The 25,016-nt window shown below is 32.9% G+C and overlaps 3 protein-coding genes across 7 annotated transcripts; 1 reads left to right on the top strand and 2 right to left on the bottom strand.

Annotated features, from left to right (window-relative positions):
* LOC109344371 (50S ribosomal protein L9-like) lies at nucleotides 345-12,950 on the bottom strand. 2 transcript variants are annotated; one of them, XM_019583130.1, is made up of 6 exons: nucleotides 12,946-12,950; nucleotides 3,221-3,387; nucleotides 2,999-3,133; nucleotides 2,355-2,471; nucleotides 1,788-1,892; nucleotides 345-715 (listed from the first exon to the last, which is right to left on the bottom strand). In XM_019583130.1, exons 2-6 carry the CDS (start codon nucleotides 3,368-3,370, stop codon nucleotides 551-553), a joined length of 672 nt encoding a protein of 223 aa, XP_019438675.1. In that variant the 5' UTR covers nucleotides 3,371-3,387; nucleotides 12,946-12,950; the 3' UTR covers nucleotides 345-550. The 2 variants fall into 2 exon arrangements, with proteins under 2 accessions (XP_019438675.1, XP_019438674.1); XM_019583129.1 differs by lacking the exon at nucleotides 12,946-12,950 and adding an exon at nucleotides 4,114-4,191.
* Nucleotides 6,954-13,693, bottom strand: LOC109344369 (U4/U6 small nuclear ribonucleoprotein Prp31 homolog). 2 transcript variants are annotated; one of them, XM_019583124.1, is made up of 9 exons: nucleotides 11,519-11,582; nucleotides 11,370-11,435; nucleotides 10,744-10,881; nucleotides 9,502-10,394; nucleotides 9,331-9,401; nucleotides 8,867-8,969; nucleotides 8,633-8,708; nucleotides 7,329-7,425; nucleotides 6,954-7,036 (listed from the first exon to the last, which is right to left on the bottom strand). In XM_019583124.1, exons 1-9 carry the CDS (start codon nucleotides 11,519-11,521, stop codon nucleotides 7,026-7,028), a joined length of 1,458 nt encoding a protein of 485 aa, XP_019438669.1. In that variant the 5' UTR covers nucleotides 11,522-11,582; the 3' UTR covers nucleotides 6,954-7,025. The 2 variants fall into 2 exon arrangements, with proteins under 2 accessions (XP_019438669.1, XP_019438668.1); XM_019583123.1 differs by adding an exon at nucleotides 13,669-13,693 and having other exon boundaries at nucleotides 7,007-7,425; nucleotides 11,519-11,576.
* On the top strand, nucleotides 15,688-20,220 carry LOC109344370 (serine/threonine protein phosphatase 2A 59 kDa regulatory subunit B' eta isoform-like). Of its 3 annotated transcripts, none has more exons than XM_019583126.1 (4): nucleotides 15,688-15,837; nucleotides 15,975-16,082; nucleotides 16,654-17,990; nucleotides 19,167-19,470. In XM_019583126.1, exons 3-4 carry the CDS (start codon nucleotides 16,995-16,997, stop codon nucleotides 19,320-19,322), a joined length of 1,152 nt encoding a protein of 383 aa, XP_019438671.1. In that variant the 5' UTR covers nucleotides 15,688-15,837; nucleotides 15,975-16,082; nucleotides 16,654-16,994; the 3' UTR covers nucleotides 19,323-19,470. The 3 variants fall into 3 exon arrangements, with proteins under 3 accessions (XP_019438671.1, XP_019438670.1, XP_019438672.1); XM_019583125.1 differs by lacking the exon at nucleotides 19,167-19,470 and adding an exon at nucleotides 19,688-20,220 and having other exon boundaries at nucleotides 15,691-15,837; XM_019583127.1 differs by lacking the exons at nucleotides 15,688-15,837; nucleotides 15,975-16,082; nucleotides 19,167-19,470 and adding an exon at nucleotides 19,688-20,220 and having other exon boundaries at nucleotides 16,667-16,817; nucleotides 16,883-17,990.

The raw sequence follows: 25,016 nt of genomic DNA, 5'->3' as shown, positions 1-25,016 counted from the left end.
TACTAACTATGTATATATCTTTACATTATCAGTGTATAAAATATTACGTTCAAATAAAATATAAATTTGAACGAATTAATTTTTGATAACATTTCTCCTAATGGTAGGGAATTCCTCTTATCTTTTCCCCTTGCATCAGTTTATGTTATGTAGAGACATGCTATGTTGGCTTTGCATGTAAAAAGTAAAAAACACTTCATCAAATTCCAAATGATAAAATAATTCGCATAATATTGCATCAGTCCTGAAGTTACAGACAAGTTTATTAAAGCCTGTGACCTGTTCAGAAAATTAATGCAGTTTAATTGTAAATAAAACTCATAACTTTATTGCAAATTTGCAAGTTAGTCCACATAAGTCCCATATTGGGTTATCTTCAAGAAGGTAATAGGTAAATCAAAAGTCAATTTCAAATCTGATAAAAGATTTGACAACTAGAAGTTTTCTATGAATAAAACCAACACTGAAAGCATATAATCCAATGGTTCAATTTATCAGTACAAACCAAAACTTCCATCTCCAGGGTACCTGGATTTAACAAGAGTAATGTTTATTTGCTCCGGATTTTAACTTTCAAACTCCAGTTAACCTTGCCCTCTGGCAACGGGATCGACCTTGGTAAACGCAGTGGTACCTCGTATTCTCCCAAGGTCGCTAAAGGCGATGGAAGATGCAGGTTTTCAGGTGCGATGTTCACACAGAGTTGTCTTGACACCTAGAAATAGCATATCACTTTAAGTCACTAACAGATAAAAGAATGAGGCAAAAGTAGTAGTAGAAAAGGAAGAAAGAAAGTAACCCTTCTCCTACAAATGAAATTAAAATTGAACAAAATACATTTTTGTATCTCAGATCATAAATCTAAAACTAGCTTATAAGTCATTAATTTTGAAGTAGCACAAGAAAGTGGAAAGATGAAAAGGAATCCTAATTTTGGTTAATAAGAAATATATTCTCAAATCAGACATGATTTGTAACTGAAACACTAGCATCTCATACAAACTTGGGTTCATTCTTTATACATAATATGATAGAAACCTGGAACCGAGTTTCTGAATAAACTAGTATTACTCAATTGAAAAGATGAGCTCAAGAGCTCTTACAATGGAAAGGAACACTACGGAATGTATTCCAGAGCTGATGGCTCTTTCGGAAAACAATTATCTGCCCAGCCCTACAGCCTAATAGACCATAAAAATGACTAACTCCTTTGCCTTTCACACTCCCCTCTCCTTAACTGCCTCTCCTACAGTTCACGCTATTCCTAACGAACTAACAGCCACCTCAGATAATAACAACCCTGGCTTATCCCTCTTCTTTATAAGATGCTTTTTCCCTATCATGGGCCTTTTGGGATTCAGGCGCAATCCTTGGTCATACTCATTCTATATCTATAATCCTTCTTCTGCTATGGGATTTGAACCAGATGTCCTAACATAAAAAACCTTTATCCATTGATAAAAATATGATGGGGTTCATCCTGGTTGTATTGACATATCAAGATGAGTGGAGTAAACAAGAATAATACTGCAATTACACTCGATCCAAACATAAAGGTGAAAGTCAAACTAGCATGTTGACCACTCTATATTCCCAGTTCCATCTAATAACGGCAAGAAAGGTACAAAATATCCAAATTATATTTTCAACAGGCCGGGAAAGTTTTTCCTTTAAGTACTTACTATATTAACTGCATTTAACTTTTTGTAAGCAGACTACAGTCTTATTTTAGTTTGTTGCTTAGCTATTGCAAAGAAAGCATGTAAACTATTCAAAACAAATATTACCTCAGCCACAATAACTTCTTTTGTGATGGGGAAACGCAACTCCAAAGGGTCATCTTTTGTTGCACGTGCCTTTGCTTTTTGAACATCGATTAACCTCCTCAAGACCTATTCAATTAACAAATCCACATCCATATGAAAATAGCATGCATCAACTTGTGATATTTAACATTTCTAGTTTTACAACTTTAACATTTACAATCTTTGCTAGTATCATCACAAATTCACAACACATACTATAACTTGAAATTTTAACCAGTAAAGCATAAAAGAAATCTCCGAGCATTCATCTGTATTTTAGCTCTACCAATTTCCATAAGGAGTGACAAGAAACATAAAACAATTACTTAATTACTTAACTAGAAAAGAGAAATAACATCCCTACAAGGAATAGCAGAAATCGTCCCAAACAGCATGATGTAAGTAAAAAAATCCCAGAACGTTTATCTGTACTTTGGCTATGACTAATATAAAGCAATTATCTAACCAGAAAAGGAAAATTATATGCGGAAAGAGAATGGCAGATACGATCCCGAACAGCAATGAAAAGCTTTGAAGAGAAGTACAAACCAGCTTAGCCTTATCAAGACGCAGTGCTGCCTTTTCATACTCTTTCATCATATCTTCCTTTGACTCTTTAACTACTTTAACATCTTTTTTTTCTTCTTTTTCAGTGGGTTGATAAACCTGAAGCATCGAAACATAACACTAGCGATAAGTGAAGGCACAGAAAGTTAAGGACACTGGCAATATATAAGTATAAAAATGTTTATGTGCCCAAGGATACAATCATAGAATTGTTGAAAGTGTGCACTGCACCCACATTCACAAGAACACACAAGAGAAAGAATGCAGTTATTTTGAGGATCATCAGACATGTGACAGCATAATCAAATCAAGAAATTTAAAAGTTACTCCAAAAGATAGTAAATTAAGAGTATAAGTACATAATAGAGAATGGCAGTGACCAAGCAATAGAGTAGATAGATAGAGCAACAACAATAACCAAGCCTTAATTGCACTAGGTAGGTCAGCTGCATGGATCGAACAACGTCATAATGCTCTATCATAAATCAAGTCCATTAACAAAGCATTGATATCTAAATTTTTCCTAATAGTTTTGCTTAAGGTTTTTCTTGGCTTCCCTATGCCTCTAGATAGATCAAGCAAAACAGATATTAATGAAAAGTAAATTTAGAAGCAAAAATAAAAACCTTGCGCTGCTCGGTTATGAGATATGCAAACTTGTCAATATTAGGGACAGCAAGGAGCTTAGGCATTAGATGGTTGCGAAAATATCCAGGAGCAACTTTGACGGTATCACCTGCCTTCCCCAGCTTATCTATGTTCTATAAAGATGAAAATGGAACTATAAGAATACTGAATTGAATCCAATCCCAGAAAACAAGCATCAAAACTCAGAGAGAGATAATTACGGTTGTAAGAATGACTTGAAGCTTCCTGTTGTATCTGAGTCCCTGAGAAGCATACAATAGTGGGTTTACCACAGAACTATCATTAGTGGCATCCCTAAATTTAATGATTTGCCTAACACCGTATCTGCCATATCGAAGAAAACTTCCCATTCTGATTCTGGCTCACTCTGTCGAGGCAAAACAAGCAATTATCTCTATCAAAGCAACAAATGGTGACAAATAAATACTTGTGTAATTAATAAATAGTTGTCTAACCCAGACCAAGGTTCAATCACTATCCTGGTCAATGGGCCGAATCATCGACTCAACCATCTGACTAAAAGTATAATGGTCAAACTAGAAAACCAAGGTAAAGAACTAAAAAAAAGATAATACTTTATGAAAGAAGAGAAATATCATAACAACAAACCCACTAAAAAATTATACAATTCTTGTATACAATCTAAAAAAAAGCATTCAAACGAAACTTCAAAAAGGCATTTTAGCTAGTAAGCAGCACATGTTTAACCCTTATAGCTATCGCGATCCAATTTCTCGGCGTCAAACCTTAGACATGAAAATCACAGTAAGATTCCATTATTAAGCAAATAAATGAAGAATTTTTCACAGTGGGACATACTCTAGATCAGACTCTTCTTCTCAGGCAATTCATCAAACACATCAAATGCAAAACCCAAAACACATAATATACAAAAAGTTAAAGAAGAGAATCATGGAATGAAAATTAAGCTCGTAAAACAATACAAATAAAAAATCTTGAGCAACTAAAACGAATGAAAAATCATTATAAAAAAAATCAGTGTTCGTTTTCAATGTTAGAAATGATAGAGAGAATAGAGATACTGAAAATGGGTTTGAATGAAAATAGGTTATTATAGAATGAAGAACAGAACCTGTGAACGCAAATGTTGAAAGAGGAAGATAGTGTCACTTTGAGGGTTTAACACTCTTCTAAATTCTAATGATGTATCAAACAAATCTATTGAATTAAATTATGTAAAATTATTCAAGATAACCTAACTTTTTTCGATAATTAATTTTCATTTTTTAAATCACATTTTTTTTCTTCAAAATTAGTTTTCCAATAAACAAATCTTCAATCGTCGTTATTTTAAAAATAATAACTCTTATTAAAAAATTTAAAAAGTATTTAATATTTACTTTTCAATGAATTTTTTTAATGAATACAATATGAGAAAAATGTATGCACTATATAGTATAAGAATTTTTACACTATTAATGTACCATTCATATCTAATTATTATCGAATCTCAAGTAAAAGTAATATAAATAAATGATAAATATTATATAAATCTTTATCTCAATATTATATAAATATTACACTCATTTGGATATTTGGGAAGTAAATATATTTGAATATTTAAGTTGGATTCATATCATATTCATGTAAACTTATTAACTTAGATGGATAGATTAAATGAACTCAATTTGCCATGCATTATTTTGATGAGTATTTTGTATATTGTTTTCACCTCTGAACCAAGGATAATAAAATTTTTTGAAAATGTGATATTTATATATGTAAAAATTTATATATAGTAAATATATTTTTCATTGTTTTTGTGTGTTAATTCTATTTAAGAGTCTATGATTAAGTTTGAATAGTAGATAATACAATAACATTATAAAAAACTATTTCTTAGTCGATACACAGTTTTTTTCACTTTTCCATAATTTAAGAAACTAAATTAATATTTTAATTCATTCCATCAACTTTCAAAAGCTTCTTAATTAACTTTACAACTTACAACACTATATTTTTGTCTTTTTCTCTCAAAAGTAAAAATGTAATATTATTAGCATGGTAACCACTCAAAAGTCCTAATATTGTTATGGTAAACGTTTAGGATAACAAAGATAGACCAAGCTTCAAGTATAAGTTAGTCCTAAAAATTATTATAAATGATAATATAATAATTCAAAAGATAAATATAAATTGAAGTTAAATTCAAATAAAATGGAATAGACTAATTTCTTCCTAATATAATATTTTATCAATCCAAATATTACTTTATATGTACCATCAAGCTAAATATATTAACATTGGAATGATTATCGATGACAAATGAAGCCACTACTAATATAATTCATGAGTGGAAGAAAAGGTACCACCTAGCTAATTATCAATTGAAAAAAGAAATCAACTATATAATCATAACTAGAATGAATCATTACTAACATAATTCGTTAATAAGAGAAAATACACTATAATAGTGAACATTGGTGAGAGAGAACATGGTGGTATAATCATCGTCGGAATGACCATCGACAAGAAAAAATCATTATTATCATAATTTGCCAATGAAATAAAATATACCGCTTGGATGATCATCAACACGAAGATGACCATATATACAAAGGAAGAAAGTAAATTATTATGTTAGAGCATGTTGGTGTTTTTTTATTTGGATGATTATTGCATGTAATTTCAAGTTATAAGGTTGAGTAAAAATCAAAGAATACTAACGAGAATGTGACACGAGAAAAGAGATGACTAATCGAAATTCCAAAATTTTGACACCTCGTTAGTGAGTGGTGACAAGATAAGTCAGGAAGCAGGATGAGCTTGCAAGATTCACTAGAGAATTAAAAAAAATTAAAAGAATCAATACCTATTTTGATCATTAAAAAAATAAAAGAAAAACTACTCAAAGATTTAAATGTTGAGAAAAAGATGTATATAACGATAATGTAAGAGTTTTTTAAACTGTAACTACACCGTCTACCACTCACTTTCAATCATCATTATTCGGAAAAAAATAATCCAAATGAACGGTGAATGATATAATAACTATATATCTTTATATTGTCAGTGTATAGATTTAATACTCTTAAATGTTATTAAAATAGTCTTTATCATTAGTCATAAAAAAATACTAAAAATAATTAGTTTGACTCACATTCGATATTTTTGGAAACATTTTGATGATCAAATAGATACACATAAAAAATTTAAGAAACGAAAATATATCTCTATAATATAGCCTCAACTCACACATACTCAACCACAATAAGGCTCAACAAAGTCCTCAATTGAAATCCCCAAAAGTAAATATATGACGAATTATGAAACAGTGTTCAATTGTGATTATGTAATAAGATAAGTTGTTCATGCAATCCCAACAACTATGGCTGATTATGAATACGAAAATTAACTTTTGCTGATTAATGATGCAGTGGCAGTGCATTTCAATAAAATGATTTTTCATTTCACCAAGTCAAGTCATTCATCAAGGTCTGCTTTCATTTTAATCAAAAGTATATTACACTGACTACCCAATCTTTTAAACAAAAAATAGATGATAAATGTAATTAAGTTAAACAATATATAATATATCGTAGAGACAAGTCCAAATAGTATACGAGTCAATACATTTTCATTATTTTTGGTTCAATATAAGATGCATAAATAATTCTAATGACATTTTAATCACTCTTATACTATACCCTAATTCTAAGAACAAAAATAATAAAAATGTATTAACTCGAATGTTATTTATACTTGTTTTCACAATATACTATATTTTGTTTAACTTAATTACACTTATCACTTTTTTTGTTCAAAAAATCACAATTATTTCTTATAGAGGGGTAGTCAGTGTAAGATATGTATAAAAACTAGGAAGGTTTTTGTAGGTGTAAATAATGAAGGGGTAATTTGTGTAATTTCACTAACAGTCAGGGAGTGTAAGTATAATTTACTCTTTAATCTGCAAAGATATATCAAACATGATCCCATCCACTTTTCACCAAACTTATAACAAATTATGATTAAGAACATGTTTTAAAGTATCTACATTTCTGATTTTCCACTTTTAGTTCTCAAGCCACCCCAATAAAAAAGGTCTACATTGATCATTGTTTCTATATTAGTGCTGAAAAGGTACCTAATATAAAGCAGATAGTCATGTACAAGGAAAAGTCTATACTGTTCATGGAGAAGAAACAAGGTCCACACATAATCCACAGAACATTAAATAACTTATCTAGCAATACCCATCAGCATTAACAATTTCCTGTTATGTCTCACCAATAATTCAGGAGTCAGGTCAAGAATTTGCATTGGTGCATGGTTTTCAAGTCCTCTTGATCTTTGAAAATGTTCCTGTTTCAGAGAAATAGGTGCTTTGAGTTCCACTGCCAAGTTGGTGTGCATGTGCCTGTGGATTTGTCAGCTCAATTCCCTGCAAAAGAATTTGAATAAGAATGCAAAACTTCAATGAAGTTAACTTGGGTTAGTGTGGTAAAAAGCACTGAGTTCAAAACCAAATATTTCATCATTCATGCTAAATATCAATTGAGTGATTACTATACTGATTAATAAGAAACAGTTCATTTATATGTTGTTCTAAATTATACCGTGGAAGAAAATTGAAATAGGCATGCATTTAAAAAAAATGAGGAAAAAAATATAGACATGAATATGAGAGCCTACAGAGTCATGCACTGACTTATTTTGGTCAGAAAAGGTGCACTTAATAAAATAAAGTAACTGTTCTCTTCCATCTTTATATATTTTCTTTAATATGATGCTTAGGATTCAATTCTTGCCTGCTTGATTAGAAGCTGTGTTTCATGATCTAATGATATCTCAAGCAAAAAACACATATTTCCACTTTCAAACTCGACAGTAAAGTTGCTGCTTAGTGACCCCTTCGGGGTGGTAAGGTTCATATATCTACTCTCTCCAGACCTTACTAAGTGGGACCTCGTGCACTGGACCGCCCTTTTAGACTCAATTTAATGAGAACTACTAGTAGATATACATAGGTCTATAGATCCTTCTATTCTCTCGGCATCAACCAAATAACCATAAGTTCATTGCATTGAATCCTCAGTTGGGAATACCATGTTCACTAAAAGAAGACAGATCAAAAGCACAACAAGAACCAGGAACTCAACATCCTCTCCTGCTTTTTGCAGATAACATAGAATGATTTCCAGTAAATAGAATGTTATCCAGGTCCAGCCAAATATATATTGCTAAAAAGTGGGTACACATTAAAGGAAATAAAGGCCAGAAAATAGATGAGTTGTGTTTAAGCAACCCAGGAAGAATATGAAACTATATGCACAGCGAAACCATTTTATATCAAATACTTCTTTTCCCAACTTCTGCAATGGTCAAACACCTCGATATCTGTTTGACCATCTTGTCTTATAGATCGGTCACAGTATCATTGGAGAAGTAACCCACAGATTTCAGTCCCTAAATTTCCATTTTTAGCATCTCATTCTCTACAACGTTTCAATTTTTAGCTTCCCACACTCTATAATATTTCCACTATCCACTTCCTATAACAACTTTTTGTGCAACACTTAACAATTTTACAGTAGTTATGGTGCCAAAGAGCAGGAGAAAATCTACAAACAGTAATAAGTGATGCTAACCTGCACTGGTGTAAATGCAAGACTTGAAGTCAAACCAGATGTAGCACCACTGCTACCATAATGCTTTTCCTTGAATCTGAGAAATCATCAAAATTCTAATTATTAATTAACAGTTACATAAATAGTATATTTGAGACAGGAATGATGATTAAGCGTATAGCAACACAAGTAAATAACTAGAAAGTAATAAGAGATTTAGAACTAACTAAACCAAAGGCATAAACAAAGACTTACTTCTTGGCAACTTTTGCAGCAAGTTTACTTTGACCAGCTGACACACGAAGTTTGCCACTGCCAGCTTGACCAAGCATTCCATAACCCTCACCCAAACCATCCCCTATAAGGCAAAAGTATAAAAAAAATATAAGAAAAAAAGGACACACACAATATCAGGAGTAAGGAGTCATGATAGAGCTATTTAGCTAGCTGGAAGCCTGGAACTAGTTTTAAACTTCTATTACTTGTGCTTCATTCAACCTAGATTACTAGTGTAATAAGAGTACAAAGGTTGGCTTTTTTTACCACAACATCACTGTTAATCAAACTCGCAGTTACCTAAAGATATGTTCTATTTTCTCTTTCCATACAATCCTTATGAATTCAACATAGTAAATATAGAATCAACTTATAATCAAAAGGCAAAACATTTTATTGAAAATGTAAATCAGATATGGACAAGTGAAATCTGAAAAGATTACCTAAAGAGCTCTCTTCAGGGATTCCAAATTGCATCCTGTTGGCTAACTTCCTCATGTCTGTTATTGCATATCTGACACAAGAATTACAGGGTCATGAACCAAAAAGAAATTATACTCACAACACACCGACCTGACAAATCAGTACAGAAAACAAGTTAAAACTATGCTAACCTTTCCTTCATCTTCCTAAGACGACGACCACCTCTCTTCTTTTTAGGCTCAGAATCAGGAACTGGAAGTGGTTTGGGTTGCTTAGCAGGAGGGGGCTCCTGCCACTTCTCAATTTTTTTAAGGATCTCATCCTTGAAAAGCCTTCCAGTGTTCCCAGATGGATCCCCACGTATTGAATCTACTCGTGCTGCAAGTGTAGACTTTGCAGCCAAGAGTCGGCATGCTCGCATCCTCAGAGGAGGAGGAGTAGTCTGAAATATTTCTGTTTGCTCAATGTAACCTACACGGAATTGAGATGTCGCAGTGGAGAACCCAGCAAGATTCTTTTTCTTGGCACCAAGTAGCTGAACATTACAAGCAGGCATCTTTGCAAGAGCTGTTAGACCACCAGCTGTCCCCATGAGTTTGGCTGCAACAGCACTCCCAACTATAGCAGAAACATTGGGTGCAATGTACCCCATTCTGCTCTCAACAAAATCAAGAACTTTCTTCTTTGCTGAATCAAGTTCAAGAGCTCGATCACAGGCATCAACTGTCTTGCCAAGAACTTCTTCTGGAAGTGGTTTGCCAGTTGTAGTAGACGCTGTAACTGAGACAACCATGATAATAGCCGAGGGTAAAAGCCCTTCTAGATCAACAAGCGTCAGATCCATTTCATTCCCTATCTTCTTAACAACACGTGCATAGTCAATTGGATGGTGCACCAGCGACTCAAGCTCTGGAAATTTCAAGCGATACTTGTCACGAATAAAATTGTGGATAATAACAATTTCATTCTCGATATCTACTGATAGTGCATTACATTCCACAATCAATTGGTATTCAGGATCATCTTCTAAGCCTACTCCCTGAATAGAAACATCTGAACCCTTTTGAAGTGCTTCTTCCACTTTCTGCAATAATGAATAATATAGTCATAACTTGAATATTTTTATACACCTAACGATCTGTTTTCGAGTTGGTTATTAGAGGGAAACTAACGGAAAAGGAAGGCTCGGAACCATGAAATACACTTGTGAATGAGCTCTCAAGCATTTCCTTTCTCTTCTTTCACTTTCAAAAACCTACTCGAAAACAGACCCTAAATGAATTAGAACCCTTACAGATAAATGTGCCTATAAAGTATAGACTCAGACGTTTTTGCACAACCGCAATTGCAATGACAAATTAAGTAATTGCAACATAACTACGACCACAACATAAATTTAAAGGTACTTAAAAAACAAATGATTACTAACTAACCTGCATGATATCAATGTATCTCTGGGTTTTCTGCAACTTGGAAACACTGTCTAAGTCATCATAGTTGAGGTTTTCAAGGTCGGCCAGGTCTCCATCAATATCTTCTTCCATATCCGCAGTATCGACATTGTTATCCTCCTAAAGAGGAAAAAACGAAACCAAAATCACTTACCAATTACCACAAATTAATTAAAAAGGTACGGACCAAAGTACGAGACCCTTATCTAGTAAGTATGGGGAAGGTATACATAAGCAGTCTTCTCCCCGTGCAGGGTTTTAAATCCATGATCTCGTGGTTATTAAGGGTGTGTTTCGGATGGGAAGGAAAGGAAATAGAAGGCACAAACTCACAAGTGTATTTCGTTGCTTTGAAGCATTCCATTTTCCTTCATCCCCCTTCAAAAACCTAACTCGCAAACATCTAAGGGTCTGTTTGCGAGTTGATTTATGGAAGGTAATAACAGGAGTGGATAGGCTCGAGAGCAATGAAACACACTTCTGAGATGACTTTGAAACTTTCTATTTTATTTCCATCTCGTCCAAAACTCAACTTACAAACAGACAACCTTACGGTTATGTGGAGGCTCGGGCTCAATTATGAGAAATTGATGGTTAAAAAAACTCACGGGAATTTCAGCTTCATTATCAGAGAGTTCATCAAGGTCAGCAAGAAAAGAATCAGCAAGAGTAGCCTGAAACCAAACACAAGAACAAAATATAAGTGAATTTTAGAAATCATAGAACGATGTGTTAAATTCAAAGAAAGGAATCTGACCATGTTATACGATTACACTCTCAGACTCGCAGGCGATTCACGATTGGAGTTTCGATTTCTGAAACAAAAGAATGAATCTTAGTTGCGTTTAGGTTTCTGAAAATAATGAGAAATATCGCTAAAATACAAAACTCAGAATACGTTGTCGTATGAAGCCTTTTCTAAATAATAATATAGGACACTACAACATTTTCTACTTTCAACAACGGCTGAAAACCATTGCCTTATCCATAAAAACAGTTCTCTTTGTTATATGCAACGATTTTGTAATTGTGGTAGTCTAAGGCTTGTGAATAACCTTAGGACTAAATTGAGCTTCAACGATTAAGGTTGTTGATTAAGCATGTACTGTTAGAAAAAAAGTAATTAGGAAATATAAAGAGATTGTTTACTATCCACTACTCTAGAATTAAGATGCACTTTATCGTCATATGGAAAGCCATACAGCTATCAACCACTTAGCATTTAGTTTCTTAAAGTAACACTAAACATTTTTTTATAAGGTGTTAAAAACACCAGATTTCATTGATAAGCAGAGAGTTTACCGATTGAAAAGAACAGAGTAACTGGCCAGCCAAAAGGAAGGCAAAACAATAAAAAGAAAAACAGAGGAAATAGCATCAGAAAACAGTACATATCCAACCAAACATAAGGCAAAGACTTAAAAACAGAACATTGAGTTCTATAGTGGAGCAATCAGGTGAGATAGCCTATAAGTCTCCACAACTCTAGTATATATAGGAGACTTCACTCTTGTATCAAGTGTACCAAGCAATAGAAATTTTCCTTTTCCTCCAACATGTAGTACTATGCATTTGAGTCATCAAATTTAAATAAGGTAACTATTCTAGTTAAGCAAGCACAACCTTGACGACCAAGGTGAGGTAACTACTCTAGTAAGCAAATTCAAGCAGTCCCTTCAAGTACTCAATCAATCACCTATATAAAATCAATTGTAAACTAAGGTATTAACAACTTCTTGAATACAGATGGTAAGGGATAAAATCAGACATAACAAGTGTTGGAAAATATGGTGACAAGCCCATTTAACTTACTATTGTAGTATTAAAAGGATCATCATTGTTGCTCTATGAAAATCAATTTGCGATATCTGAAAATCTTAGTTGAAAACTCTTTTTAGATCCTCAACACAACTTTCTAGTAAAAAAGAGAAAGAATAATATACTGGAAGTTTAAGCTGAACCAAACATGGACTAGATTTAAGAAAATAATAACCACATAAGCAATAATCTAAGATATTTAACACTAGATCAACTTATTTTGTGGGTTAAAAACCTCTTATAATCAAAATTCTGTAAGAAAGCATTTGAAAACAAGCAATCATCATTAGTGGCATCTCTAAATTTAATGATTTGCCTAACAGCATGTCTGCCATATCGAAGAAAACTCCCCATTCTGATTCTGGCTCACTCTATCGAGGCAAAACAAACAATTATCTCTATCAATGCAACAGATGGTGATAAATAAATACTTGTGTAATTAATAAATAGTGGTCTAACCCAGACCAAAGTTCAATCACTATCCTGGTCAATGGGCCGAATCATCGACTCAACAATCTGACTAAAAGTATAATGGTCAAACTAGAAAACCAAGGTAAAGAACAAAAAAAAAGATAATACTTTATGAAAGAAGAGAAATATCATAACAACAAACCCACTAAAAAATTATACAATTCTTGTCTACAATCTCAAAAAAAGCATTCAAAAGAAACTTCAAACAGGCATTTTAGAGAGTAAGCAGCACATGTTTAACCCTTATAGCTATCGCGATCCAATTTCTCGGCCTAAACACTTAGACATGAAAATCACAGTAAGATTCCATTATTAAGCAAATAAATGAAGAATTTTTCACAGTGGGACATACTCTAGATCAGACTCTTCTTCTCAGGCAATTCATCAAACACATCAAATGCAAAACCCAAAACACATAATAAACGAAAAATTAAACATGGAATGAAAATTAAGCTCGTAACACATTACAAATAAAAATCATGAGCAATTAAAACGAATGAAAAATGATGAATAGTAAAAAAGAGTGTTGGTTTTGAAAGTTAGAAATAGAGATAATGAAGAGAGAGATATTGAAAATTGGGTTTGAATGAAAATAGGTTATAGATTGAAGAACAGAACCTGTGAATGCAAATGTTGGCTTTGTAGAAAGGGAAATCAGAAAAGGGATAGATAAAGAGAAAGAAAATGTGATATCCCTTTACTTATATACATTAACTAAATAAATAGATGAGAAATTCATTTACACGTACTCATAGTTATTATGGCTAGAATGAAAAGTAAATTTAAAAAATTTAAATTAACTTTTAGATTAAGAGTGGTCCCACCCAATAAATATTGATAAATGATTTCTTGTACATATAAGTCTTGCTGATAAGAAAATATTCATTTTAGATTTGATTTTAATGAATTTTCTCACCATCAATCTTTATCATAATCTCATCCTTAAAGATTAAGGATATGAAAAAACTAAAATGATTAATTAATAACTCTATACTTGAAAACAATCAATTTAGTTGAATTTGTAATCCAATGGCCACTTAATTAGAGACTCCATTCAATAATTAACTTGATTGTGCACATAGATGGAAAAATAGGTTGTCCGACCTATTTAGTCTATGTCCGTAAATGTCAAAAATTTAGGCGGGTGCCAACGTGCTCGAATTAGTTTAACGAACAAAATTCAATATTCTGCCCATTTTATAACTGACTAACGAGCTTGCAGGTGGCCCGAAGACATTGTTGAATAATTAAAAACATTAAAAGTTCATATAATAAATTAAATAAATTAGTTGAAGATAAAAAAAATAACAAATTTTTAGATTTTTTTATATGAAGTTTAACAAATCATATTATATTACAATTTTTTTAGGGATAAAAAATCACATTACATCCTAACTTATTTAAAATTTTCTTACATTTTCCTTAAATTGTGTTTACGGGCCGCCCACAATCGCTTGCATGTCCAACAGAAATGCCCGCAAACTTTATGGACAAAACGGGTCGGGTGAAACAGACAAATGGGCAAAATTTGTATGTCTTGCCAGCAAAAAATGTGGGCTATGTAGGCTCGCCCGTAAACAATGTTTGTTTTACCATATATAATTGTGCACCCAATAGTTAATTTAGTATAATTTGACTTATTATTATTTATAAGAATCTACTCAATTATATCATTTATATATGTGAAGAATATTTTATAATTATTATATATAAGTCCTTTGTGGCTACCGACCTGTATTTTATAATATTGTGTATTTTTACTAAGTATTCAATTTGTATATATATATTATTTTAGAGAATTAGAATTTTTTTTATTGGATGTACTTTATATTATAATTTTTGTACTTTATAACATTCAATTTAAAGTGATATGTATTTATCATAATTATCTAGGAATATATAGTTTTATTATAGAAATAAAAATATTAAAGGGCAAAATATGAAAGTAGAAATTATCTCATGATGATAGTTACTTCATGTTTTGGCTTTATATATAGTATAAATATAAATAAATAAATATATAATATAGATATAGATATAGATTTTTTTTGAAATGGAATATTATTTAAAAATTAATTATAATAAATAGATTTTCAAAAGTTTTTTTTTACAAGAGTGTCTTCTCATATCATAGAGGCTAGGCAATTAAAGTCTTCATACTTAGCCGTGAGCATTTGGTTAGATCTCTATTATCATCAAAATGGTTAATGATGATTTTTGTTTGAAGTTATATTTGTTGAGATGAACAATCACATATTAAAAAAGATTAATTCTTTGTCTATGATGGTGAAGGATACTCTTGGTATCATAGAAAATATTCATCTAAACTTATTAATTACATGGATATATTAGATTAATTTATTTTTTTTTATATCATCAATGATATTCCCTAATTTTTTTTTGGGTAAAGAACTAATCTTTTCGGGGATTCGTGGCTGTCCATTTCAACAAGTGTCGTTCACATGAATTGAACTCTCGATCTTGATGATCCAATAAATCTACACTATTAGATCAATACCTTAGTAGATTAACTATCTAGGAAAATATTAATCAAATAAAATGATGATTGAAACATATCTTCTAATAATAATAATTTATTCACTATTTTATATCACATTCTATCTCTTTTTCTAAGAAAATGGATATTGTTTTGGTTAATTAGGATACAAAATAACTAAAATATCAAGTGCAACTTCTTCACACACTACTTCTTCTCCAACTTCATCTTTTCAGCATTGCAATCTATCTTTTCCTTCAAAGAACAGAGTGTCTCAATTTTCTCTTTCGGTATAGAATACCATCTTTCTCATATGTTCTTAAAGTTTCGTTTTTTCTTTTCTTCATATACACTCCTTTTTTTTTCTCTTCTGTTAAAAACTCGATTTTTAATGTTGTTTATTCAACCCTTTGTTGAAAATTTGTAGGGTACTGTTGCTGATGATGTGATCTGAACTTTTTAGATCAGACCCAGAATTTGTTTCTGTCTGATTCTGCTTTTATTTGCAGCTGAAAGTGTATATAAGGAAGAATATGTAACTTTTTCATTATTGTAGTTGAATATAGAAGTTAAAGTTACCTATTACTCATTATTCAAGTCAATTTTAGAAATAAAAGTAAAATTTAGATTTAACCATTATCTACTTTTCAAAGAAATGCAAATGAACGATGAATGATGCTATGACATAATGTAAATTTTTACGAACGTCACTGCATAGATATTACACTCTTTTGTTATTGTTTGAGTTTAATGTGAGATCCACTTAGGTGAACTCTATCTAGTAATAGTGTGCTTAAGAGAGTGTCTTACTATGGTTGCTCAAATTATGTTAATCAACAAGGAAATTTGGAATCTTTTCCCCCTCCTGAAGCAGGATCTATGCTTCTGCTTTTGGCTTTCCGCAATTAACATGCCTTGGTGATAAGTTTAGTAAATGTCACCGTCTTATATAGAGCATTATGATGACGTTCGGTCCATGTAGCCGACCCGACCTAATGGAATTAAGGTTTGGTTGTTGTTATTGTTATGATGGTGGGGACGGTAGTGAAGTTATAGCAAGGTTATTGTTTTCAAAATTTTCACTTGGATGTCACTTTTGCCTGCAGTTCAGTTGATGCACTTGGGATAGCTTGCTCATCGAAGTTGTTGCTTTGTTTGTCTTGAAGGAGATTTGTTGTGTAGTGTGTCGTGAAGTTCACAGTATTTTGTTGAACCAGTTTTTTAGTTATGATAGAACAGATATTGTATACTCTCCCACGGAAGCCCTCCAAATCAGTTGAAAATCGTGAAAGGGGGAATGTCGATGTCCTCTTAAACTGCTTCTACCAGTGAAATAAGCAGCGATTTAGCAGGTTACCATAATGGAAATTCAACTGCTTCGGCTCTTTCGGTCCATAATTCTAATTCGAGTCTTGGATTAAATCACGGTGGCAAGTTCCTACATGCTATGAATTCAAAGCTTAATAGGAGTTTATCAGCTTTTTCGTATGAAGCCTTGCCAAGTTTAAGAGATGTTCCAAATTCAGAGAAGCAGAATATGTTTATAAGAAAGCTGCAAGCGTGTTCTGTTATATTTGACTTCACTGACCCTACGAAGAACCTCAAAGAGAAGGACATTAAGCTACAGACACTAGTCGAACTTGTGGATTATGTTTCTTCAGCTAACGGCAGGTTTACTGAAATTATGATTCGAGAAATTGTGAAAATGGCATCTATAAATTTATTCCGAACTTTGAAGTCTCCATCCCGCGAAAACAAAGTTCTTGAATCCTTTGATTTGGACGAGGATGAGCCTTTAATGGACCCTGCATGGTCTCACTTGCAAATTGTGTATGAATTCATTCTAAGGATTGTTGCATCACCTGAGGCTGATGCGAAGTTAGCGAAACGTTATTTTAATCGTTCATTTATTCTCAGACTGTTAGACCTTTTTGATTCAGAGGATCCCAGGGAGCGGGATTACTTGAAGACTGTTCTTCATCGTATATACGGAAAATTTATGGTGCACCGGCCCTTCATCAGAAAAGCAATCAACAATATATTCTATCATTTCATTTTTGAAACTGAGAAACACAATGGGATTGCAGAACTTTTAGATATTTTGGGGAGTATAATCAATGGATTTGCTTTACCTCTGAAAGAAGAATACAAGTCGTTTCTTGTGAGAGTGCTTATTCCTCTTTATAAACCGAAATGCGTACCGATGTACCATCAGCAGTTATCATACTGCATCACACAGTTTGTGGAAAAGGATTGCAAGCTTGCTGATACTGTTTTACAAGGATTGTTAAAATATTGGCCCATTACAAATAGTTCAAAGGAGGTTTTGTTTCTCAGAGAGGCTGAGGAAGTTTTGGAAGCAACTCAACATGCAGAGTTTCGAAGATGTATGGTACCTTTGTTCAAACGAATTAGTCGTTGTTTGAGCAGTTCACATTTCCAGGTTTGATAACTTTTTGCAGTTCCCATAATTTTATGCCTTTTGTCTTCTTTTACAAGATAGGAGAAATAACCAACAAGGAATTAGTCTAATTGTGTAAGGCCCTGTTGGATCCTTAAGTATCATACAAGGCCAAAGACCAATATTAATTCCTTTGAGCGACATGAGAGACAACTACACATCTCGAAAGTGCAGTAATCTACCAATAAGGTGAGAGAATACTTTTGGTTAACACAAAATAATTCACAATTATGTAAAGGAAGTGTAGTTGAGGAATTTAGGCAACGAAATTACGATCTTTAACCTCTCTACTTGTGTTCATAGGAGAGTGAGTAGGTTGCCAAAAAAGGCGGTCAAGTATATGAGCTCCCACCCAGTGGGGTCTAGGGAGGGTAGATGTATGCAGCCTTACTTTGCAAGCGAAAAGGCTGTTTCCATGATTTGAATCTTTGATCTTTAGATAACAAGGCAATCAACCTTACCGTTGCGCCAAAGCTCACCACAAGTGAGTAGGTTATCACTCTTGGAAAAATCATTCTGGGCTATGACTTGACTATCATTTTGAACTTCTATTATTTTTAAAATTTTGTACTAGTGACCCTATCTTTCGGTCTTTTACTCTTCGCGTTTGTTTTGACCTCAATTTGAATTGTTCAAAAATATTGTGAACATTTTCCGACAAAATATGGCTGATTAAAAGCCATTTGTGTTATTTACCAGAAAAAAACCTGTGTTTGCTTAATTAATGATATAAAAATAAAATGCACAGAATCTCCAAATTTTAGAGCTATGGCAATTGCAACCCAAATTTCCAAATTTGGTAATCTCACTGCACAACTTTTTTGTGCTTTTTCTGAATGGTTTGTTCTTAAAATTTTGGCTTCTAAAACAATTATCTGTGAACAGGAATGACTCACTGAATAAGTGGTCTCAAAAGTTTGAGGCCGGATTCTTAATACCGGGCTAACTGGATGAACAGAAGCTGCATTGATGCATTTTCCTAAGTTGATAGGTTTTCTTTATTAATGAAGATTAGATCAGTCTTTCATACAGTCAAATTGGAAGTGGTCCTACCGAAATTGCAAAGTTGCAAACACCCTTCCTCAAATATCCAGCAAAAGTTTATTTACTAAGGTTCCGATTTTTTTTTATAGATTTGGCATTCTTCATTCATGGTAGGTTGTTAGGATCCAATTGCAAGGCATGGGACTTGAGTCTCACATTGGAAGTATGGGTCTACGGGGTTCCGGGATGGAGTTTATAAAGGCCTTGGGCTCTCTCCCGCCACAATCGCTAGTTTTTGTGTTATGTTCTCCCAAGGTTTTTATCACTTAGTATCAAAGCTTTCCACCATGTCTCTCTCGGCTACAATTGAATGGCACGGGCCATGATGCTGCTATTGTAGTATCCGCCGAGGACTAGTCAAAGGGCTAGTGCACAGTTAGCCCACATGGGCGGGACTTCTGAGCGTGGTGGAATGCACATCTCGTTTAGCCAGTTTATAGATAATATATGTTTGTGCGTGTGTGTATGCACATCTGGTTTAACCAGTTTTGTGATTGATTCACTAGTTGAACTAGTGACCTAGTACCCTAATCATGTCGATGTCCGGTTCGGATTTGATAACATTGCTTTTACTGAAACTGGTTCTTTGCTCTACGGTCTGTATCTCTTTAATATAAGTGCTTGTTCATTTGCAGGTAGCAGAGAGGGCTTTGTCCTTGTGGAATAATGATCACATTCAGAGCCTAATCAAGCAAAACCACAAAACTATACTTCCCATTGTCTTACCTGCTCTGGAGAAAAACGTGCGAAACCACTGGAACCACGAAGTCCGGAGTTCAACAATAAATGTGAACAAGATCTTATCTGAATCCTATCCTGAATTCTACGAGGAGTGCCTGCGCAAGTTTCAGGACGACGAAGCACACGAGAAAGCTAAAAAGACAAAGTGCGAGGCCACTTGGAAGCGCCTAGAAGAAATCGCAGCAGCAGCTGCAAGACACGAACCCGTCCTAGTTTCTCCCAGAATTGCCTCACCTGCAAAGTCTTCTGGTTAAGCAATTAGGCTAGTTGGATCAATCCTCGAATTTTCGCATTGCATGGCACAAAAAGAATGAAGATACAAGGGGTGGTAATGATATGAAGTCATTTTTGTTGGTTCCCTTGGTTACATGAAAATTTCACAATGCTAAGTATAAGGTGTAAAATAACTTGATCAAAGTTTTGCATGTTCATAATGTATATACTAAGATTAGGTAGACATAAATTAGTGCCTTGAGACAAGAGTCAAGACCCATTTCTTAGTTCTGTTTGGTTTGGAAAATTGTTTTCTATTTTCATTTTCTATCATTATTGATAATTATAATAAAGATCATGCATTTTCATTATTTTTTCTATTAAACATGACCTTGTATTTTCATTGTTTCCTTAAAACTTGAAATAAAAATGAAAATATGAGGTCATTTCATAATTAACTAAAACTGGAATGTAATTAGGAAGCCAATATTATTATTCTTTGGGTATTAATTTTGATGTTTTATTATTTGGTATATATTTGTTTTTTGGTAAAAACTATGGGGAAACAATTATGCTCCAGTAGGATTATTGTAAGTGATAAAATTCTTTCTATATGTGTATTGCAAACGAAGACTTAAATTACACTATAGAGTGTAAAAATTCATACATTATCACTATAAAAATTTATGCACGGTTAGTATATTATTCATTATTCATTTATATTACTTTTATTTAAGAGATAATGATAATTAAAAATGAATGATCAATGATGCAATAACAATTGTCGGTACATATGTATTAATATTTTTCCCTTTCACAATTTACGGCTCAAAAATCATATGTTTCATAACACTAACAATTAATACGTTCAACTATTTGCATAATTTTTCACTAGACTAACCCTATATAAATCTAAGTGCTAATGAATGTCTTAACCAACACAAACTTATACATACCAAATTGGAATTGAGATGAATAATGTACATCATTTACATACTCAATACAAAGTGAGAGGAGGTCTTGAAGGAACGATTTCAAAGAGACACAATCTTACTCATGCAAATGTGAGAAATGCAGACAACATATAGATGGTGTCAAATAAGGCACAACCCATATATCTATGAATGTTACCGATTCGATCAAGATTGTCTCCAGTATGAGGATATGATTGTCTCCACCCAATTGGCACTAGAGCTATTTTTGAGTAAGATATTCTCAAATTTAATCCTATATCAAAGATGACCTCAAGACCATTCCTAGGAGAAGGTTCTAACATCAACCGCCCTCCAAGCTTTGTTGGAGAGTGCTATGATTTCTAGAAAATCAGAATGAGACTCTTCATAGAATCTCAAGACTTTGATATATGGAACATAATTGAAGAAGGACCATATGAACCCTTCACCGTTGTGAACAATGTAAGGGAAGTAAAACCTAAATCTTCATGGAATGATGAAGATAAGAAGAAGGTGTAGTATGATCTCAAGGCAAAGAACATCCTCACTTCAACACTTGACATTGATGAGTTCTTTAGAGTATCAAACTGCAAATCTGCAAAAGAAATTTGGGATACTCTAGAGACTACACATGAAGGAACGGATGAGGTAAAAAGATCTAGACTCAACACTCTTTCTCAAGAATACGAAATGTTTCGTATGAAACCAGAAGAGAAAATTCTGGATCTTCAAAAGAGATTTAATCATCTCACAAATCACCTTCTTGCTCTTGGTAAGGTCCTATCAAATAGTGACTTGAACTTAAAAGTTCTAAGATCACTCACCAGAACATGGCAACCCAAGGTAACGACCATTTCTGAAAAGAAAAGTTTATCGAAAATGTTTTGGTTGCGTTATTTAGAAAATTGCAGGAACACAAAGTAGAACTCAACCAATTTGACCAACATGAATAGCAGGAGAAGAAAAAGAAGAATATCTCTCTCAAGGCTAAAGTGGACAAATTCGAATCATCAGAAGATGAATCTGATAAGGAAGAGATGGAAGACATGAGTCTTTTTGTAAAGAAATTCAGCAAGTTCCTCAAGAGGAACAAAAGTGCTAGAACTGGACAAACAAGGAAATTTACCAAGAACAATGACGCCTCAACTTCCAACCAAAATTTCACATGCTTTGAATGTGGCAAGGCTGATCACATGAAGATGGATTGTCCTAATCTAATGAAAAATTCTTTCAAATGGAAGAATGAAACAAAGAATGGACGGAGAGCCTACATTGCTTGGGAAGACAATGATATCAGTTCCGCCTCTGAACCTGAAAATGAGGAACAATCACATCTCTCTTTAATGGTATCTCATCATTCTGATGATGAAGAGGTAAATGATACTCAACTATATTCTTCTAAATTACAAACTGCTTTCAATGACTTGCATGATGAATACATCAATCTTACTAAAATGTTTCTAAAACAAAAGTCTGAGTTAGATGCATTTCGAAACAAATCATCATCATCTTCATGTAAAAAATGTATTACTCTTGAAAATAAAGTTTCAACTTTGAGTGTTGAAGTTAATAAAATGAACAAAAGTAGTAAAAGTTTGAAAAAAATCATAAGTGATCAAAGACACTCGACAGATCGAAGAAGACTTGGCTATTCAAAAAGTCATGTTTCTAAGAAACAAAGTGTCCCAACTAAGATAAACTTTGAAAAAAAAAATATCCATGTTTTTTTAAAAATAGTAAAAATAAATCTAGGATACATGATTATCAACCCACATGTACATATTGCAAGAACCTTGGACACACACCAAATACATGTAAAATTTGAAAATATGGTGTACCCCTAGGTCATTTTAAATGGGTTGAGAAATGTACTAACTATTTAGGACCCAAAGAATATTGGGTACCTAATAAAACTTAAATTATTTTGTAGGAAAATTTTAGAGCCGCCTACAACTTATGGTACTTGGATAACGGTTGCTCAAAACACATGATGGGTGATAGAAAGAAGTTCTCTGTCCTCACTCCATGGGACAAAGGATATGTCACTTATGGTGATAACAACAAGGGAAAAATTCTTGGAGTTGGTAGAATCAGCAAGCCACTCTCAACAACTATAGAAGGTGTGCTATATGTTGAAGGACTCAAGCACAACCTTTTGAGCATAAGTCAATTATGTGATAAAGGCTTCCATGTGACATTCTACCTAGATAAGTGCATAATTGAAAGTAAGAACTTTCAAAACTCTAAACTTGTTGGTAAAATGATAAACAATATATATATGATTGACATATATTCATCTTTACCAATAACATGTTTAGTTGCAAATGATAATCATGATGCATGGTTGTGGCATAGGAAAATTGCTCATATACACATGGACCATTTGAATAAACTTATTACGAAAGACTTAGTTGTTGGTTTACCTAATATGAAATTTGTTAAAGACAAACTATGTAGTGGTTTTCAAATGGGTAAACAAACAAAAATTTATTTCAAACCTAAGCATATGGTTTCTTCCGATAGACCATTGCAGTTACCACATATGGACTTGTTTGGCCCCTCAAGGAGAAAAAGTTATGGTGGTAACTACTATGCTCTTGTTATAGTAGATGATTTTTCAAGATACATTTGGACAATCTTCTTAGTTCATAAGAATGAGACATTCAAAGCCTTTAGCGTTTATGCTAAAAGAGTCCAAAATGAAAAATCACTAAAAATCACTCCTATAAGAAGTGATCATGGGAGAGAATTTCAAAATCCTTCTTTTGAAGAATTCTGTGATGATCTTGACATTAGTCACAATTTTTCTGCTCATAGAACATCACAATAAAATAGTGTTGTAGAGAGAAAGAATCGGTCTTTAGAAGAACTGACTCGTACAATGTTGAACGAAACTAACTTCCCAAAATATTTATGGGCTGATGCAGTAAGTACTGCATGTTATGTTTCAAATCGAGTTCTTATAAGACCAATTCTTAAGAAAACCCTTTATGAACTCTTAAAAGGTTGAAAACCAAACATTTCTCACTTGCATGTATTTGGTTGTAAATGCTTTATTTTGAATAATGGAAAGGATAACTTAGACAAATTTGATGCAAAAGCTGATGAAGACATCTTCCTAGGCTACTCTCTTACGAGTAAAATTTATAGAGTTTTTAATCCATGCATACATGTATTCAAAAAAATAAAAAATAAAAATAAATTATACATACATTTAAAAAAATAAAAATACAATAATCATACATTCATCTACATTTTATTCATTCACTCAATCATTCAAAAAAAATCATTCATGTATTCAGAAAGAAAAGTAATCATTCATTGACTTAGGCATTCGTTCATGCATAAAAATATTAAGCATTCATTCACTCATATATACATGAAATGTTGTAAATTTATTCATGGTGTTAAAGTTCTAGAAGAGTACTCTTCCAACATTCAGAATCTCGTATCAATGAAAGACCTCAAGTTAAAAGGTTTTAAGTCTCATGATTGTCATGTACTTATGGAGCATTTCTTGCCTATTGGAATACGATCAATTCTACCTAAAAATGTTTGAGGAACCATAACTAGGTTATGCTTATTCTTCAAGACAATTTGTAGAAAAGTGATTGACCCTGAGAAATTATCTGCATTGCAAAGACAAATTATTTTGACTTTGTGTGAACTTGAAATGTGTTTTCCACATTCTTTTTTTGATATAATGGTTCATCTAAGCATTCATCTTGTTCGAGAGACACAACTATGTGGCCCTTCCTATATGAGATGGATGTACCCATTTGAGCGTTATATGAAGACATTAAAAGGGTATTGAAGAACCGATCAAGACCAGATGGTTGTATTGTCGAACGATATGTTGTTGAAGAAGCTCTTGATTTTTGTACCGGATACCTTACCGATGGTGATTTCATGGGCATTCCAAAGCCTCGATATACAGAAAAACATTTGGTGAATGTATTACTGGGAATGAAATATTGACTATAACAAGAACCGAATTGGATTTCCAAAGAGCATAATCGGTGTTTCATAAAGTGACTAAAAAATCCCATTGATGAGG

Source organism: Lupinus angustifolius, chromosome LG03 (genome assembly GCF_001865875.1).
Source record: "Lupinus angustifolius cultivar Tanjil chromosome LG03, LupAngTanjil_v1.0, whole genome shotgun sequence".
Taxonomy (NCBI): domain Eukaryota; kingdom Viridiplantae; phylum Streptophyta; class Magnoliopsida; order Fabales; family Fabaceae; genus Lupinus; species Lupinus angustifolius.
Note: the sequence above shows the minus strand (reverse complement) of the source record. Positions and strands in the feature narration are given on the sequence as shown.

Excerpts from the sequence above, each read along its gene's own strand:
- LOC109344371 (XM_019583130.1), bottom strand. The coding sequence starts at position 3,370 with ATGGGAAGTTTTCTTCGATATGGCAGATACGGTGTTAGGCAAATCATT. Across the intron at positions 2,472-2,998 it reads TCATAACCGAGCAGCGCAAG|GTTTATCAACCCACTGAAAA; the intron begins GTTTTTATTTTT and ends TCGATGCTTCAG. Across the intron at positions 1,893-2,354 it reads GTCTTGATAAGGCTAAGCTG|GTCTTGAGGAGGTTAATCGA; the intron begins GTTTGTACTTCT and ends TTAATTGAATAG.
- LOC109344369 (XM_019583123.1), bottom strand. Across the intron at positions 10,395-10,743 it reads GATACATTGATATCATGCAG|AAAGTGGAAGAAGCACTTCA; the intron begins GTTAGTTAGTAA and ends TCATTATTGCAG. Across the intron at positions 7,426-8,632 it reads TTGCATTTACACCAGTGCAG|GGAATTGAGCTGACAAATCC; the intron begins GTTAGCATCACT and ends ATTCTTTTGCAG.
- LOC109344370 (XM_019583125.1), top strand. The coding sequence starts at position 16,995 with ATGAATTCAAAGCTTAATAGGAGTTTATCAGCTTTTTCGTATGAAGCC. Across the intron at positions 17,991-19,687 it reads TGAGCAGTTCACATTTCCAG|GTAGCAGAGAGGGCTTTGTC; the intron begins GTTTGATAACTT and ends GTTCATTTGCAG.